This window comes from Trematomus bernacchii, unplaced genomic scaffold, assembly GCF_902827165.1.
Source record: "Trematomus bernacchii unplaced genomic scaffold, fTreBer1.1, whole genome shotgun sequence".
In the NCBI taxonomy this organism is placed as follows: Eukaryota; Metazoa; Chordata; class Actinopteri; order Perciformes; family Nototheniidae; genus Trematomus; species Trematomus bernacchii.
The window spans coordinates 12,612,280-12,626,376 of record NW_022987739.1 but is presented as its reverse complement, the minus strand read 5'-3'; the positions used below and the strand labels follow the sequence as shown (position 1 = coordinate 12,626,376).

Genomic DNA, 14,097 nt, shown 5'->3' with positions numbered 1-14,097 from the left:
AGCGAGCGTGCACCGGTACCGGAGATCGTTGTGGTTAGCATCTGGTGCTAGCTACGCTAACGGATATAAGGAGCTTTTTCCACAACAAGGTGGAGGGAGAACTCTCTTCTCTGTCAGACTGACGGGCCGTCTCCACAGCAGCGTTAAAAAATCTTGAAACGCTTCTGCCCATTCACTTTGAATGGGGTGACGTCACTTTCCCTCACTTTTCGCCGAAATGCATTGTGGGCAGGCGAGCGGAGATTCTCAGGATTTTCAAGATTCAAAGTTGAACAATGTTCAACTTTTGAAGCTGAGGTGGAAGCGGCAGCCAATCAAATCCTGTGTACGCAAATCTGGCAGTTCAAGCTCTAGCCAATCAAACGGCGTGTATGCTGGGAGAGACATACCGCAGGTCATTTCCTCATATTCCAAAAAATGGAGGAGAAATTAGCGGTAGCGAATCAATCACCCGGTGCTTTATGACCAGACCTACCGGGATATAAACCGGAGGAGCCAGGCATGGAGGGAGGTGGCAGAGACAGTGGTATGTTTTCGCCTGTTTTGGGGAGTTTATATCCAGTTTACTTCGGGCTTTTTGGCTTCGTATGTCGCGGGCGGGAGATTCATGTGATTGGTTGATCGCAAAAAAATCCCCAAGCCTCAGATACGCCCACCTCCAAGATTTTTTTAACGCTGCCGTGGAGACGGTCCGTGAGAGTCTCAGATAACCTCAGCTCAGGTGAAGTAAAGGACTCTCTCAGTGTTTAGATAGTTAACTTTAGTCTAGTTATCTCAGTGGGTCTCAAAATGGTTTGGTCACGATTAATGTAAATAAGTATTTCTGAGGCACACGTTTATATGATCATTATAGGTATAAAAAAATAAGAGCATAAATGAAAAACAGGTATGAAATACTATGACAGTAAAACAACAATACACTTTAAAAGGGGAGTGATTTGTAAAATATGCATAAAGAAAAAGAAAATCTGTTTACAGTTCTGTTTCATGGGTGTTGAGAGATGTATCCATAGATCTCTTCATCTCTTCAAGTGCACCAGATTGATGTATTTAATTTCAATATTTAAAAAAAAATCTGTATGCGTGTGGGGAGTGTTGCAGTAGAAAATTCAACTGTAGCGCCCGGGACATTAAAGGTGGGGTAGGTAAGTTTGAGAAACCGGCTCGAGATACACTTTTTGTTATATTCCATGGAATGCTCTTAACATCCCGATAGCAATGAATATATTAAATGCTTTGACAAAAAATCTATAAAGAAATGTCATCTGTGGAAGCCGTAATACTGTAAAAAGTACGACCAATCATTTTAGTCGGCCCGGCTAAAATAACTGGATGGCCTACCTGCCTGTCAGCATTCCATCTGTGCACAAACTTATCTCGTGCCCTCATTGGTCATGTGCACGTTCGTGTGTGTTGGAGGAGGGGCTCTGTAAGGAAGTGGCAGATTTTCTCCGGTTGTGTATTTTCAAATTCTAGCGATCTCGAGCCGGTTTCTCAAACGTACCTACCCTACCTTTAATGGGAAACCCTAAATGTTTGAGCACCCTCTATGAAACGTCAAGCTACCCCACAGCACCCCCAAAAGAAAATATCTGGCGCCGCCACTGTTAGGAATCAATTAATTGACTGACTTCCCGCCGGACCCGCCCATACAAACATTACTTTACTGTTGATAACAGTGAAAAGATTATAAGAAAGATCTCAGGGATTGGTGGTTTCTTCAGCTTCAGAGTAAAGCGTTCAGGTCTCCAGCATGCTGCAACAAAACTAAGCTGCTGTGTTTGTTTCCACAGCAGAGGCTCTAGAGTGAGACTTCCCGGCTCCTTTGGGCAAGGCAGTGAGCCGGCAGGGACAGAGAGAGGGGAGGTGTTGAGAGATTATCAAAGTGATCGGGGCATAAAACCTCAGAATATTCATTGCGAGGAATGTAACATCTGCTAATCCCATCACAGATACACAAACACACACATGGACACACACACACACACACACACACACACACACACACACACACACACACACACACACACACACACACACACACACACACACACACACACACACACACACACACACACACACACACACACACACACACAAGCCTGGTTCAGAGAGACGTTGTTCTGTGTTACTTTGATCTCAATTCATTAGGACAAAATCATCGTTACTGTATAATGCAGCAAAATAAAAGAAATGCATATACATTATATATTTAAAATACAACTGTAAAGCAAATAAATGGTTGTTTACTAATAATTTAAAACATGAACTAAAGCAGTTTAGTTATGAAGAGTAAAATGATAATAAAAAGGTACAAACATAAATATGTTTTAGTTAAATGTTTTGTGTCCAGTTGTACTTACTTAACAACAGGCCAAATCTATCTAGCAACAACAGAAAAAGACAATCAAACCCCCTATTTTGTAAAAAAAAAAGAAGCATTTAAACTTAAAAAACAGCCAAATTGCCTTTTTGGTTTTGCGTAGTTTCCCAAAAAGCCCTGTCATTTAAACAGAAAATGTTGACGCATGTATTAAAGGTGGAGTTTAAAATATTGAGCAAACGTTTCCCTTAACTTGGCTGTTCCAAAATGGTGGTAAGCAAAGGAGTATTAGGGGAGAGGATGGGGATGTAAGCCAGAGAGGGGGGTGGGGTTGGGTATTAAAACCGAGTGCTGGCACAAGGTCTGCAGGAGGAGCACAGAGTCTGAAGGCAGAAGAGAGAGGAGAAGCTACCTGAACAGTCACCATCTGCAGCTCAGACTCACCATGCTGTGGTTTCTGCTGCTGAACTGTGCGCTCTGCATGGGAGGACACTCTGCAGCAGGACAGAGAGGTGAGAGAATATTTACATTTTCTATTGATTTCTATTTATGTTGCGCAGGTGGGAAACAATAAGGGATATTAAAGGTGTGCCATTGAGATTGATAAATTAAGGTTGCCATGGGCATTCAAAATCTACCACTCCAGGATAAAGAATTTGTGAAAACAGAAATATCAAGACCAAAAAAGTCTAAGATGGATGAGATAATAAATGTAAAACTTGAGTTAGGATTCTTTGGTTTGTTAGATTTTATTTTTCCATCAATATTTTCTATAATGTTTATTGGTATTCAACCTTTGGGTGATTCTGAAAAAAAATCTTGTTTTCTGTGCAAAGCCTTTCTAAGTACATGTCTGTACTTTCTCACAATGAGGAAAAATAATCACTGTGAGCTTTCTGTGGTAGAACAAAAAGAGTCCCATTTACCTTCCTATTAGCAGTGATTTATTTGCAGTATCTCATCTTTCTGCTGTGGAATCCATTCAGTAAACAGAGTTGCTGATAATGGGGAAACCACATTTCCTGCTCCTGGCGCTCAGGAGGTTTCTGCCCTCGCATCTTACGACTCCTCCGGGGGAGGGGATGGTGAGAGCGAGAGGGGGGGGGGGGGGGCGATGTGGTCAATTAGCAATATGTTGTGTAAGGATTTCACCCCACCTGAGCATCCCCCTGCTGTTTAACCATAAGCTTCATAAACATGTCTTTCAGAGAAACCATTTGTTGGCACTAGGGCTAAAAAAAGTTAGAGGCCCGATCAATATGTTGTATTGTATTGTTGATCATGTGAAAGGGGTCACAGATAAAACCACAGGGATAAAACACGTGGTTCTTCCCTGCCACTCACATTTGACTTTTACTTATTTAAAAACAAAATTGAGACCGTTTAATGTGTTTTCGCCAGTTACGTCAGTACATACCGAGATTGCTTCATAGTGGATAAAGTAACACAATTTAGAAACTGAAATAAAATGACAGACATTAAATATGGTTATGGTTAAAAGGGAGTGACCCTACTAAATTTCCCTCCATTTTCTAAGACTCTTGTGTCTGTTGATTGTAAAACTTCTGGGACAAACCCAATAAATATTTATCTGCAGCATTGTTGGATGGTTGATATGATTTTTTTGAAAATCCAGATCAACACTCACACTGTAACACTGAAGAAACAGAAGCACAAGGACGCTATGCGCACACAGTTTAGTTCTTGTTGGCACACAAGCTCGAAAAGTGTATCCTCCAGAAAATCTTGTATCATTCCATATCTGGAAAATCAATTTCACTATCAAAACATCTCTGACTCCAGCGAATGCGTGGGCGTTGGATAAAAAGGAGGCCTGGTGGCTGAGGAGCGTCAGGTATTGGACAGGCACTGGATCATGTAGTACAGGAGGATGTGTGTGTTTCCCCCCCCCACACTTTCATATTTGCTCCTAATTGAGCTTCTGATGCCAGATGTTGAGCCAACAGGAGTTTGAAAAACCTACATACTCTTATTTTTGTGAAACTTGGTTATGTTGGTATTGTGGGTTGTCAAGAATGTGATGATTATGTGTTTTGTCTTTTATGTGGACCAGAATTTTCTGCGGTAATAACTAATGGGGGTCCTGAATTAAGTATGAAGTATAAACAGGGAGATTCAAGAGGTGTATGTGACATGCCACACACACACACACACACACACACACACACACATACGCCAGTCACACACACAATCAGTCCTCTGTCTTATACTGGCTGTTATTTGAGGCCTTGTTTTCAAAGTTGTATTTCTTTGTCATTTAGACCACATTATCTAAACAAAAAACAAGATGTGACATAATGTATTGAGGGTTTTTCACTTATTAAAAATGACAGTCCAAAGCCCACAGGGAAAGGTCACATTTGTTTTAACTGTGTTACATTGTGTACGTGTGATGTTGGCAGGGTTTATCAGTTTGTCATTATTGTCGTGGTTGTGAAATATAATTTGTTATGATGATTTCTTTTTTTTCAGATGGGGAAATTATCAGTCAGATAAAAATGACAAACTTCGCACTGGATGAGATTAAAGAGCTTTTGAAACAACAGGTGAAATAGTTTTAAAGGTCACCTATTATGCAAAATCCACTTTTTCATGTCTTTTATACATAAGCATGTGTCCCCTCTGTGTAAAGAGATTCTGAAAGTTTCAGGAAAAAAGATTCGCTCACTTTTTGTCCTGATCCATTTATATAAAAACCTGTCTGAAAATGAGCTGATCAGATTTTGGCCACTTCATGATGTCATAACGATTTTATTGGCTTGTGTAACCATTAGCCAATCACCAACCAAGGTAACCCCCCCCCCCCCCCCTTATCACCTGAATCTCCTCCTAGAGCACCATAGTGTTCTTTTTAACCAAATATCTCTCAGAGGGGCGTGGGGAGGGGCTCCTTATTTTCATCTAAAGTAACAGACACAGAATCAGCACTTTTGAAACAGGGAATTATGGGATGCTACAATGCATGATCTGTTTGGTATTTCGAGCCAAACACTTCAGAGACATGTTTTGTATATATCTGATTGCTATAATATATTGATGAAAAACAGTATAATAGGGGAGCTTTAACATTGAAACCACAAACATTGAGTCAATATGTGTCTGTAATGCTAAGGCTTTTGTGTAACTGAATGTGAGCAGAGATGCTTTAATATTGTGTTCACAGATTAATATCAGATGCATTTGAATATAAAAATTGGATCAGGAATTCAAATTCTTAAAAAATGCTAGAAATGTATTTGGAATAATCTCAATTTCAAAATGATATTGTTTTTCTATAGTAGGTTATTTTAGTAACATTTTCTTTGTTTTCAAATGTTGGATAGGGATCGAGGCATCATACAAACATTTGATTGATTTTTATTTTTCAGATAAAAGAGATTGTTTTCCTGAAGAACACAGTGATGGAGTGTGAAGCCTGTGGTGAGTTGACCAAATACATAAAACTCTGTTTCTGTATTTCACTTTTCATTAATTTCAAAGAACTGAAAGCTCGCTCAGTACTTTCTATGCTGATGATGACTTCTAATTTTTGAACTTCTCAGCAAGGTTATACAAATTTGCAGAACTCTTGTACTATAGTGAGCATACTGCCTCTCTCCTCAGGGATGGGAGGAATGCAGCCTCGTCCCTCCTGCGTGCCGAACCCCTGCCACCCAGGGGTGAAGTGCAAGGACACACCTCAGGGTGTGAAGTGCGGACCCTGTCCTGACGGCATGGAGGGCAACGGTACCCACTGCACTGATGTCGACGAGGTACGCACAGATATTATATATAATATATAATAGAGTACAGCGCTATGATGGCTAAATAATTGTTTTTTAGGTTTACAGGATTCATAACCTCCAAGTCATATGCTAATACTAATACTAATTGTGAAGTTTGACAGTGTGATTATTTGCGTCTTCTTGCAGTAGTCTGGTTTTCTAAAGCAGTTTTTACCCAATATAACTATTTTTGCCGTGAGTTAGTTGAAATGAACAGAGATAAATAAAAAGCATTCATATATATATATTTCTAAAAAGCATGACATTACTTTTTTGTCTAGTTGATTATCTTCAAGAGAACACGCAAACCACTTGTTTTGGTGTTTTGGTCAACCAGCTAAATTAGTTTTCATAAACCTGCTTGAGTTTAAACATGTTTAATCAAAGAAATTAAATCATACATAATAAATTAACAAAAAAATCAGGAAGTTACAGAAAAGAATTATTTATAATCTGACAATTGATGACCTCTTTTTGTTTGTCATAAGGGATATTGTATCTATGTACACATTCCAGACTGCAAGTACAGAATTTGTTAACTAAATGTAGTTAATGTTGTTTTTTATGTGTCTTTGTTGCTGCAGTGTACAGTTATTCCGTGTCACATGGGTGTGCGCTGCATAAACACCTCCCCAGGTTTCCGCTGCGGCTCCTGTCCTGCTGGGTACACCGGCCCCCAGGTCCAGGGCGTCGGACTCGCCTACGCCACCGCCAACAAACAGGTCCGCAGCGGTGAACACACAAACACTCACTGTTCAGCTCCTCTAATCTGTGCTCTCTGTAACTCTTCTACTGCCTACTATTACAACAAGGGCGGGAGGGAGGCCTTAAGGGGATCTTATCAGTTGGATACTTTTAAAACAAACCAAACTTACTCGATTAATTGATCTGTTCCAAGTGCAGTTTAATTTACAAATACTGAGGCAATCGTACAATATATTTAATAGTTTCTGATTAAAGCTGAGGGATCAGAAACTCTCCTCTCTGCACGTCAACATTTTTGTCTTTGCCTCCCACTAGCTCCAGTCTAAACTCATCATCAGCACCTCTTCTCTCTCTTCTGTACATACAGTATGTCACACAGTGTGCCCTGGTCTGCTTCAGCAGCACATTAATCCTCCACACAGGACTGTTTTCAATCCGCTGCACCTCATTTTTGATCTTTTTCTCGTCTTGATATGAAAGCCCATGGAAGATATTTGATCCTTTTTTGTCTGTTTGTCCTCTCAAGGTCTGCAAAGATATCAATGAGTGTGAAGGCATCAACAATGGAGGCTGTGTGGAGAACTCTGTCTGTATGAACACGCCTGTGAGTATAATCACTATATAAACTTACAACACTGAGTCAATCTTTGAAGTAAACCCACAACTACAACCAATAAGATAGATGACTTCAGCGCACTTTTGCATTATACCACAAACCATGTTTCTAAAGAGCCACTTCATGCATTCAGTGCATGCATTCAGAAAATCTCACTGAATATTGAGAAGAAAGGAAGATGTAGAGATACAAAAAACTAAAATCCCAACTTTTTTAACTTTAAACAGAAGGAGTATCATGAACATTTGATATTTGGTCAAATATATAGATAGGGTGAAAGCTATTGATGTATTAAGAGAAAGCATTGGTAGCATCTAAATCTAAAAGGTGGGAGGCTTTATTTGGGTTAACGTTCAGGTATTTACAATCCTGATTGAATGACTGCACTTTTAAAGCCTCTGCACAGAACACAGCAATCCTGCAAGGTTCATTGCATGTCACAATGACATACTTTAATGGGTAAAATACACTGTGTTATTCATTCTGAGGCAAACAATGCGAGCAGAGACATCCATCTATGTCACACTCACGTGTTGAAAATGTTTTTTCCTAGTTTTTTTACTGAGAGATTTTCCACTGTGTTTTGTGGCACTTCAATATCAGTAAGTAATATGTCAGTATAATTTACGTAAAACCCAAGATAGTGCATTTTTCTCCCTTCAGTTGCTCAGCGCACCCATGGAGATTCCTTTACAACAACAATACTACCATACAAACCTAGCCTGACGATTGTCCCTTGTCAGTGATATAACAGGACATTTCCCTGTGTGTGTTCAGGGGTCCTACAGGTGCGGCCCCTGCAAGACGGGCTATATTGGAGATCAGCGGCGCGGCTGTAAGCCAGAGAGAGCCTGTGGAAACGGCCAGCCCAACCCCTGCCACGCCAGCGCCGAGTGCATCGTCCATCGAGAGGGTCGCATCGAGTGTCAGGTGAAAAATCAAACATTCTACTTCTTGTTCAGACTCTTTTCTAAGTGCAAAAAATGAGCAATTTCACTGTGCAGCATCCCTAAGAAGGAGTGAGGGATTTATATATTTTAGGATTGAGTGTGACCTTCGTTATTAATTAACTAGTTTATCCTTGCTGAATAAATCGCTCAACAGGGACTAATGACAGTTGGAGTTGATGTGGGAAGTTGAGATTATGTTGCAGCCCAACATTGCTTTAAAATTAGAGCATTCAATCTTTAACTCTCTTATGGCTGCAATTATTTGTAGGTTCCAGATGAGACAGTCTGGAAGAGCTTCAAAGTTATTTACTACGTTTGTAAGAAGCTGTTAAACATGTAAAGGCCCAACTCTCTGAATCATATAACTTTTGTGCCAGATTTTGTGAATGTAAAGGTCTGTTTGAGCGCTTAAGGTAATCTGGTGCTGTTCGCAGTACGCAGCAGGGCCAATAAAAACAGACTGTACAGTACATAAAACATTATCTCTACTCACAGTGTGGAGTCGGGTGGGCTGGAAACGGCTACCACTGCGGCCCTGACATTGACATCGATGGTATCCCTGATGAGAAATTGGCCTGTCCTGAGAAGACCTGCAACAAGGTGAGTCTCCTGAGAGCCTCCATGAGAAATCTTTAAAAAAAAGAGTGACACAAAAACAGCACAAATGATCACAATTTAGTCATCTGCAAAGAATACAATACTGATGGGAATTATGTATTATTGGAATACCCCAAAAATAACTCACAAGTAAACCTCTTTGAGCTTTAGTGGTTCTTAAATTGTCCTCAAAGCATTTCATAAATCTGATTTTAGTTGACTTTAATAATGACTTTTTTGTCTTTTAGGATAATTGTCTCACTGTTCCCAACTCTGGTCAAGAAGATGCCGATGGTGACGGCATGGGAGACGCCTGTGATGAAGACGCAGATGGGGACGGGATCTTCAACATGCAGGTTCATGAACAGAAGTGACAGAGATGGTATAAAACATGATTTAAACACATAAGCCTGTGTTCATCTTTGTTTATGTGTGTGTTTGCAGGATAACTGTGTGTTGGTGCCTAATGTTGACCAGAGGAACGCCGATGAAGATGACTTTGGCGATGCATGCGACAACTGCCGCGCAGTGAAAAACAACGACCAAAGAGACACGGATGTGGACAAATATGGTGACGAGTGTGATGAAGACATCGATGGGGATGGTCAGTATTTCCCATATTAGTTACAAACACATCTGTTGATACATTAAAAACACATGTCGTATATATATAATTGTAAACACTAACATTAGTGAGGACTGTAACGTGACACATATAGTGAATACAGCTCAATAAATGCTATATACCAAAATTGAGAGAAAGACAGTACTAGTGGTTACATGAATATTCACTGGTTCCAACATTGATTTCAAGGAATCCTTAATCACCTGGATAACTGCAAAAAAGTTCCCAACGCTGACCAGAAGGATCGTGATGGAGACAAAGTGGGAGACGCCTGCGACAGCTGTCCTTATATCCCAAACCCAGACCAGGTCAGAAATCTCTCTCCGGTGTTGTAAGAAGTGTCGACTGTGTTTGAGTCCAGAGCCTGAGAACAAACAGTTACTGTATAACTCAACAGACAGAACAAAGTAACATGCATGTCACACAATTCAGATACGCTAAATTAAAAGGAATGCTTTGGTTTCAACTTCAGGAAAATTGTGAGAAAATATCAATTATAGCCAATATAAACCTTAATGTAGAATAATCCAAATCTAAAACATTTTAATAAAATGTATGACTTACAATGTAACAGTCAATTTAACTAATCTGCTTCATCTGGACAGTGTGGGTGTTTTAACTACATTTAAATAGCAAAAGAAGTTTGTGTTTTTCAATAGTTCATTGCACGGTAATTTATGTATTCAGTCATTGTGATAAATAGAAATGTCATTTCTTAGAACACTTGCCAATGATTGCAAAAAAAGCCTAAAAACAACTTAACAGCAGACTAGTCTTGACCTGACTGTTCTCTCTCATACTCACCATTATTATTTTCATATTTCTCAGATGGATGCTGACAACGACTTGATTGGAGATCCCTGTGACACCAACAAAGACAGGTACCTTGTGACCTCATCAATCCCACTATATATTTAATTTAAATGATTTATGTAACAAGAGTACTGGAGACCAAAAGCTGGATTTGTCAGTAAAAGTCTCTCTTGTCCAGTGACGGTGACGGGCACCAGGACTCGAGGGACAACTGTCCGGCCGTCATCAACAGCTCCCAGCTGGACACGGACAAGGACGGCCAGGGGGACGAGTGTGACGATGACGACGATAACGACGGCATCCCTGACCTGCTGCCCCCCGGTCCGGATAACTGCCGTCTGATCCCCAACCCGCTGCAGGAGGACTCGAACGGTGGGTAACACGCCTGACTAAATCTAGTAAATAAACAATAACGAAAAGGGTTTAAGACGTTCTTTCTATCTTCTCAGGTGATGGCGTTGGCAACATTTGCGAGGCGGATTTCGACAATGACACCATCATCGACACTATCGACGTTTGTCCAGAAAACGCTGAGGTCACCGACACTGACTTCAGGGAGTACCAGACCGTCGTTTTGGATCCGGAGGGCGACGCACAGATCGACCCCAACTGGGTGGTGCTGAACCAGGTCAAGTAACTAGCTTGTTTAGGTTTTATTTATGTGCTTTTAGATCCCAAAATCCTTAATATCTTCTTGGTGCGATACAATTTATCTCAAAGATTTGTTTTTGTTTGTGCAGGGAAGAGAGATAGTCCAGACTATGAACAGTGATCCTGGTTTGGCAGTGGGTAAGAGCAACATAGAGCAATCCAAAACTACCTGGATCAAAGCTCTCTTTAATTGTATTGACAATGTTTTCAACCAACTGCAGGCAAAAAAGTGAAAAAATATCTGACAATGTTTCCTCCAGGTTACACGGCTTTCAGCGGTGTGGACTTTGAAGGGACCTTTCATGTAAATACGGTGACGGACGATGACTATGCAGGATTTATCTTCGGCTACCAGGACAGCTCCAGTTTCTACGTGGTGATGTGGAAGCAGGTGGAACAGATCTACTGGCAGGCGAACCCGTTCAGAGCCGTGGCAGAACCTGGCATCCAGCTGAAGGTAGTCCCCTGCCAGCAAGAAATTAATCATCATAGTTATAAGATAAACAAGTACCACTTTCTGATAAGGCTCCATTTATAAAGGTTTATTAAGCTGGCAATGATGGCTTTAATAATGCCAAATAAATTATTTATTACTGATCAAATTATGGATCAGTTCTAAGGCTTTTTTAAGAACAACCTTTGTGTTGCCCCGTTGTGGAGAATCCTAATTAGGACCACTTTGCAAAAGTTAGTCATCTGAAGTCATACATGTGAATACATCACAAGTAAAGGGTTCTTAGAATCCATTAAATCCCATCAAGTCTGCAGTTGTAATTTGTAATACATGTATAAATGTTTATAAAGGAAATTTGGTCCAGAAGTTAAGTGTTTGAAAGTCCAGAGCCAAATCAAAAAAGCATGCTCGGCAAGTTTTTCCCTCGAACTCAAAAAGTTGTTCTTATTTTTGGCTTACAGATGGTCTAAAAGCATTAGTTCATTATTAACTAAACATTAACAAACCCATTAATTACAGTTATAGTTTTATAAATGCTGTCTTCGTGTGTCTTAGTGGAACTGAATACCAGTATTTGCACTAGATGAAGAAGTAATGCCTTGGTTCGGGCTAAACTCAGTGACCAGCTGTTAACTACTTAGTGCAACTGTGTTTAAATGTTACACTAATCAGTTCTTTCTAAAGCATTAAAGTAGTTTTAGCACAAAGAGTTCCCATTACATGCTCACTGGACATGACAGATTACTCCAGAGACTCAGGCTGCTTGTCTTCTGTGGTTTTGAAAAGGCCGTTAAGTCGAACACGGGTCCAGGGGAGAACCTGAGGAACGCCCTGTGGCACACCGGAGACACCAGCGATCAGGTCAAACTCCTCTGGAAAGACGCTCGCAATGTCGGCTGGAAGGACAAGACTTCTTACCGCTGGTTCCTCCAGCACCGACCCGCAGACGGCTACATCAGGTACCGAAAAACAGTACAGGAAAAAAAACTTCTTTACTAAATTGTATCAGTCTGTGCATTCAGTCTGGTGATTCACATTTAGTCTATAGACTTCAAGTCCAAATAGTCTTGTTTTTTAATGAATACAAATCTATTTGTTGCTAACTTACATTCTCCCTGTCGCAGAGTACGTTTCTACGAGGGTCCTAAGATGGTGGCGGACACAGGTGTCATCATAGACGCCACGATGAGAGGAGGTCGACTGGGAGTCTTCTGCTTCTCCCAGGAGAATATCATCTGGGCCAACCTGCGTTATCGCTGTAATGGTGAGATACCTTTTCCATTATTGTTAATCCAAGTATGCAGCTAGGACAAAAATGTATGCCTGAGCATTAGACTCACCTGTTTAACAGAAAATAAAGGGCTTGTGGAAATAGGCAAATATAAATGCCAAATAAAGATATGAATGCAGTCGTAAATGCCAAAGTAACTCTTCTGATGCCTGTTGAGTATTTACCCTTAAGGTGCTCAGACTGTAAACCAAACAGTGATTTCACCTAATGCTGTTTTCTGTGCAGACACTCTCCCTGAGGACTTCGACACTTACCGAGCCCAGCAGGTCCGGCTGGCGGTCTGAAGACACTGAGCGAGCCCAGGGAATTCTGGGAAACACTTTCCAAAGCACAGCTGGGATCAGAAATAAAACCATCACTTGTATACAAAGGCTTGTAAGAAGTCAACCAAATATGTTTTAAAATAAAGACTGATATATAAACTCCTGACAACAGAGGACACGCCTCATCAGGGAAAAATCTTCGGAGCAGCATCAGGAAGACAAATTGTTTTTAATTGTTTAGCAAACGGAAATATCTGTCATAAATAATTTTGTGACTAAATATTGTCCTATATTGTATATTCAAATTTCAATTTATACTTTGAAAGAACTATTGAAAATATTTAACTGTCACTGATGAATAAATGTGGATTTTGGTAAATAATGTGCATTATACATTTTATGCATTATATTTGAATATTAACCAGCAATTATGAAATATCTAATGAGGAAGGTAGTCTTAAAAGTGTCAACATGTCAGAGAAGTGCGGAGAAAATGTTTTCAAAAATAGTCAATTGTTATTTAAATTACCATGATATATGTATATATTTTGTGTCATGTAAAGCAGCTTTAAATATCTAGAAATAACATGTTAATGGCTTTACTGCAGAAGAAGTCAAACATTTTTGTTTTAAGTAACAGACAGCTTTTAGTGGAAATCAACATTCTGAACATTTCACAAGCATGCACATATCCAAAATAATCTTTTAAATTTTGCATTTGGAAATACAGATTACAAAATAGAAACAATAGCAAAGACAATATACAACAGGATCGAACACCATGCACGTCCACAGCAAACACGCTGTGACGTTGTAAAATGACATCGGGCCGCTTTTTTAAATCAGCATTTTCTGAAAATCAAGACTATGTGCAGAGAAACATCTGTCTTCCACATTCAATTTAATTGACATTTTCTTTCATCTTATAAACAAATGGTCACATAAGGAGAATCACATGGCAACGAAGAAATTACTACAGATCTTTTACTACGACTCACAGGACAACAGTGGTTTATGCTATTAT

The 14,097-nt window shown here is 40.0% G+C and overlaps 1 protein-coding gene across 1 annotated transcript; it reads left to right on the top strand.

Moving 5' to 3' along the window:
* Positions 1-2,742: 2,742 nt before the first annotated feature.
* On the top strand, positions 2,743-13,213 carry comp (cartilage oligomeric matrix protein). The gene is made up of 19 exons (XM_034147371.1): positions 2,743-2,835; positions 4,817-4,890; positions 5,713-5,764; positions 5,957-6,096; positions 6,693-6,830; positions 7,340-7,417; positions 8,207-8,359; positions 8,875-8,979; positions 9,225-9,332; positions 9,421-9,580; positions 9,791-9,909; positions 10,430-10,482; positions 10,593-10,786; positions 10,864-11,042; positions 11,155-11,203; positions 11,326-11,522; positions 12,306-12,478; positions 12,644-12,783; positions 13,036-13,213. The coding sequence occupies exons 1-19, from the start codon at positions 2,769-2,771 to the stop codon at positions 13,092-13,094; spliced, it is 2,238 nt and encodes a 745-aa protein (XP_034003262.1). The 5' UTR covers positions 2,743-2,768; the 3' UTR covers positions 13,095-13,213.
* Positions 13,214-14,097: the final 884 nt, after the last annotated feature.

Excerpts from the sequence above, each read along its gene's own strand:
- comp (XM_034147371.1), top strand. The coding sequence starts at position 2,769 with ATGCTGTGGTTTCTGCTGCTGAACTGTGCGCTCTGCATGGGAGGACAC. Across the intron at positions 6,831-7,339 it reads ACGCCACCGCCAACAAACAG|GTCTGCAAAGATATCAATGA; the intron begins GTCCGCAGCGGT and ends TGTCCTCTCAAG. Across the intron at positions 12,784-13,035 it reads CCTGCGTTATCGCTGTAATG|ACACTCTCCCTGAGGACTTC; the intron begins GTGAGATACCTT and ends TTTTCTGTGCAG.